Source organism: Leucoraja erinacea, unplaced genomic scaffold (genome assembly GCF_028641065.1).
Source record: "Leucoraja erinacea ecotype New England unplaced genomic scaffold, Leri_hhj_1 Leri_160S, whole genome shotgun sequence".
In the NCBI taxonomy this organism is placed as follows: Eukaryota; Metazoa; Chordata; class Chondrichthyes; order Rajiformes; family Rajidae; genus Leucoraja; species Leucoraja erinaceus.
In genome coordinates, this window is record NW_026575902.1 from 225,569 (window position 1) to 230,529 (window position 4,961).

Here is a 4,961-nt window from a genome sequence, read left to right on the forward strand (position 1 = left end):
CACCATTGTTCTGCTCGACTGCAGCTGCTCTCCCCTTAACCCCCCCCCCCCCCACACACACACACACACACACACATTTATTAATTTAATGAATTACTTAATTACTGTTATTAGTGACCCCCTTTTTCTTTTTTTTTAGTACTTTTTGTTTCGTTTATCTTACCATATTTGTGTGGATGTGTACGTATGTGAATGTTGTTTGGCCCCGTTTGGTTCCGACTTGACTCTGGTGGGTTGAAGGTGGGTAAGAGTAAGGGCTTTGACGGTCGCTTACATACTGTTGCACAATTATGCCTTGACTGTCACTGTCTGTTATCATTGTATGTATGCAAATTGCTGTGAAATTCAAATAAAAAAGATTTAAATCAAAATTCACAAGTTCACAAGTCATTGGAACAGAATTGCGGCATTCGACCCATTGCGTCCATTCCGCCATTGAATCAATGCTGATCTTGCCTCCTGATACCATTTTCCTGTCTTCTCCCCATAACCTCTGACACCCGTTCTAATCAAGAATGTGTCTATCTCTGCCTTAAAAATCTCCACTGACATGGCCTCCACAGCCCTCTGTGTGGAATTGCGTGGAAATGTTTGTTCAAATGTCCATGACTAACATCATTGTTTCATCACTCCGTGAATACTCTGGAGGGTTGGCGCGAGTATTAATGAGCATTGGTATCGCGCTCCTTGCTCCATCGTGTTAGCTCAGTGAGCTGCCGAGATCATACAGAATGGGGCGGGCTCCGATTCTATACGTGAAGGAGATCTCCTATCCAATTCTGGCGCTGTTTGGAATCCCTGGTAAGTCCAGGCACATTGTTCAACGTTGCCGCGCGTTCTGTGTTGCGATGCGGAAACAAAGAACTGCCGATGCTGGTTTACAAGAAAAAAAACTTCCATTTGTGCGGGACTAACGCAGCGGGTCAGTAGAAGCTCTGGAACACATGGATCTCCAGAGATGCTGTTGATCCGCTGAGTTGCTCCAGCACTTCATTTCCTTATTTTGTAATCCAGCATCTCCAGTATGTTGTTTCCACATTTCACTACTCCACGACGAAGTTTCTTCAAGCTATGCAACATTCAAAAAACATCCCTGAGGGCAGTTCTTCGAGACTCTCTCACTGCTCCCCGCCTGGGTTTGCTGCTGCTCTTCCGCTCATCTATAGGAAGTGCCCCAACTCGAATCGTCACCTTCCCATGTTCTGCCGAGATGCTGCCTGGCCGGCCGTGTTATTCCAGCACTTTGTGATTCTGTGATTTTGTGACTTTCTGATCAGTATTCTGATATCGTTTTTGTCAGCTCCTTCCGCTCTCTGTGACCACTTGCATTCGCAGTCTCAGTGCCTCCTTAGCTCTGTGTCTTTTCGTCTTCGCTTTGCCTTCCTTACAAGAACCTCATCGTTCTCAACTGCGCTTGAAGGGGAAAATTGGATTATATCTCTTAGTCTCATTCATTTTGTGCTAAATGTCCTCGCCAGTATCTCGCGAATTGTTCCTGCTTCAGCAAAGACACTTTGATTTAAGCTCCTGACCGACGAGTTCAGCGGCGCTGGGGAACGGACTGACTCCTGGTGCGGGAGTTTGATCCGATTGATCCCTGTGCCTAATAGAACCCCGTGCTGGCAATGTAAAGACCCTTACGCTTGATGCCGAGAGATATTTGTTAATAAGCGCAGACAGCGTATCCAATACCCACACAAGTGGTGTTAATGACAGCATCCCCGCTGCTAGTGCAGGAAGGTCTATTTTATGTTGTACCTTCCGAGCTCCCAATGCCATGACTCTTTAAGAACCACATACTCCAAGGAACCGAAGGGCAAAAGTCTAAATGACCAATGTAATAGAACACAGAACATACATCAAAGAACATACATCAAAGAACATACAACAAACAGTTCAGCATAGGAACAGGACATTTGGCTTACAATGTCCATGCCGACGTGGTGGCCTGATCCACATACACCTGATCCACATCCCCATACTCCCTGTCCCCATACTTCCTGTCCCCATACTCCCTGTCCCCAATAATCCCTGCTTAACCATGTGTCAAACTGAAAACTTCTCCAAATTGTCTTTCTAATCTGTTTCCACCGCCAATCCTGGCGGCGCATTCTAGGCACCCGCAACCTTCAATGTTCTTAACGTTTTAGAGAGTGCTAACGTTTAAAGCACATTTACATGGCAAGCGTTTGTTTACACAGAGGGTGCTGGGTGTCTGGGTGTCTGGAACATGCTGCCAGGATTGTTGGTGGAGGCAGATGCCATGGTCGGCTTCAGGAGGCTTCTGATATATATATATATATATATGTGAAGAGAATGGAGAGGCGTGTCTCGTGTGCAGGCAGAAGTCATAGTTTAACTTGGCATCAAGTGTGCCGTGAAAGGCGTGTACCTATGCTGTAATGTTCTATGTTTTATGTGGCTGTCTGCATCGTTTCCTCGCCAACTAAGCCTGTTTCCTTACTGTTGCACATGATAGAACATTAATTAGTTATTTCCCTCCACTTTGTTCTTCCCCTAGCGAACGTGCTGACGGCTGTGATCCTGTGCCGGGGAAAGTGCGGTCTCACCAAAGGAATCACCCGCTACATGGTGGCGATGGCAATGTCCCACCTGCTGGTTGTCATCTCCCACGTGTTTCTCAGGGAAATCTACATTTACCACAATCCTTATTCCTTTCTCTCGCTCAGCACATTGTGTTCTTCATACATACACTTGCGGGCCGCCAGCCTGGACTATTCCGTCTGGTTAACCGTGTCCTTCACCTTTGATCGTTTTGTCAGCATTTGCTGCCCGAAGCTGAGACTCACGTATTGCACGGATAAGACGGCCGCCGTGGTCATTGGGTCCTTGTGCGCATTGAGCTGTTTAAAATACATTCCCTTTCACTTCATGTACGAGCCACGTTTCTCCGTGGACAATGTGAACTGGGGATGCCGGCCCAAAGCCGTGTACTTCACTTCCATCGGCTGGGTAGCTTTCACCTGGCTATGTAGCGCCTCTCTCTCCTTACTCCCCAATGGTCTTATCATATTTCTGAATGGGCTCACGGTCCGGTACATCGTAGCAGCCAGCAGAGTCCGCCGGCGCCTGAAGTCACTGGAAGGCAAGGACACCGAGGCGGAGAATCGGCGCAATGCCATCGTTTTACTCTTCACCGTGTCCGGCACCTCCATATTACTCTGGGCGACGGCTACGGTAACTTTAATCTGCACTCGGGTCACCGTTAACTTCGTTGGCGCGGATCTCACGAGCCCCTCGACCATCGCCAACGAAGTAGGAATCTTACTTCTTCGGGTCAGCTGCTGCGCGAACACCTGTATCTATGCAATGACACAAAGCAAGTTTAGAAAGCAGTTGAAGAACGGGATTAAGATTCTAACTCGTGTCATTATTGGCCCCATGAAACAGGCGAAGCAGTGAGCCGTGAGTTGGAATTTGATTTTGTCATCTCTGTTTTCTGTATTCCACTCACCGAAGTTCACCATTCAGTGGAAGCCCCCAATCCGACACAGCTCCACTCCCTTTCCTGCTGGACATATACAGGAAGAGATGTATCAGCAGAGCCATCTCCATCATCAAAGACCCCTACCACCCATCGCATCACATATTCTCCATCCTGCCACCTGGGAAGAGGTACAGGAGCATTAGCTGCAAAACCAACAGGATGCTCCTCAGCTTCTACTCGCAGGCTAGAAGACTGATAAACGGACTTTGCCCCCTGCCAAGTATCGCGCACCAACCATCAACCTGGTCACACTGCAGCAGAGCCACTGTCGTGCCGCTGCCGACCGGAACGCCTGTTGATGTTTAGCAGAGAGTAGAGTGTTTAATTTAATTTGTCCATGATATATGTATTTTTATTTCTATTTATTTTTTACTGCACACTGAATGGACACTGGTTGAGTAACGTTTTTTTATTTCCTCTGGGTATGTGAGTACTCAGGAAAATGACAATAAAGATATACTATACTATACTATACTATACTATACTATACTATACTATACTATACTATACTATACTATACTATACTATACTATACAATTCCCTCTGCAGATGTTACCTGTCACGTTCAGTTCGTCCAGCTCGTTATGTTTTGCTTAAGACTCCAGCCTCTATCGATCCTTGTATCTATTCTGTGCCTCAGTTCCGACTGAAGCGGTTTCGTTGAACAGGGGATGTGATGATATTTACCTGGGAATATGGATAAAACGTGCCATCGCATCACGGATAACAACTAGGTCATCTGCAGAACATAAACGATGTGCTGGAGCAACTCAGCGGACCGGGCAGCATGCCTCAAATATAAGAGATATAGATATGGTTAGCTGGATAGAGAATAGGCACACGATGCTGGAGTAACTCAGTGGGCCAGGCAGCATTTCGGGAAAGAAGGAATGGGTGACGTTTCGGGTCTAGAGCCTTCTTCAGACTCGGTACTTCAGCATTTTGTGTCTATCTTCGATTTAGACCAGCATCTGCAGTTCTTTCCTCCACATTTTGATAACCCATTCCTTCCCTCCAGAGTTGCTGCCGTTCCCGCTGAGTTACACCAGCTTTTTGTGTCCATCGTCGATTTAAACCAGCACCGGTAGTTCTTTTCTCAAGTCAAGTCAAGTTTATTCGTCACATACACATACGAGATGTTCAGTGAAATGAAAAGTGGCAATGCTTGCGGATTGTGCAAAAAAACTACAAAACAGAATGGAACAAAATCAGTAATTACATATTTGTGGAAAAAAGAGAAAAAACAGCAATTTTAACAGGACACCACACAACAGTAAATTGGTACAAGTAAGTTAGTCCTTGGTGAGATAGGAGTTTACAGTCCTAATGGCCTCTGGGAAGAAACTCCTTCTCATCCTCTCTGTTTTCACGGCATGGCGACTCTGTTGCAGGGGTGGAAGGGGCCTTGTTGGTCCTGGAGTTGGTCCTGGAGTTGCATCTTCTGATGTATAGT

At 46.4% G+C, this 4,961-nt stretch overlaps 1 protein-coding gene across 1 annotated transcript; it reads left to right on the forward strand.

The window, feature by feature from the left end:
* The first annotated feature begins 731 nt into the window (after positions 1 to 731).
* Positions 732 to 3,423, forward strand: LOC129716022 (probable G-protein coupled receptor 139). Its single transcript, XM_055665895.1, has 2 exons — positions 732 to 801; positions 2,522 to 3,423. Exons 1-2 carry the CDS (start codon positions 732 to 734, stop codon positions 3,421 to 3,423), a joined length of 972 nt encoding a protein of 323 aa, XP_055521870.1.
* The last annotated feature ends 1,538 nt before the right edge of the window (positions 3,424 to 4,961 follow it).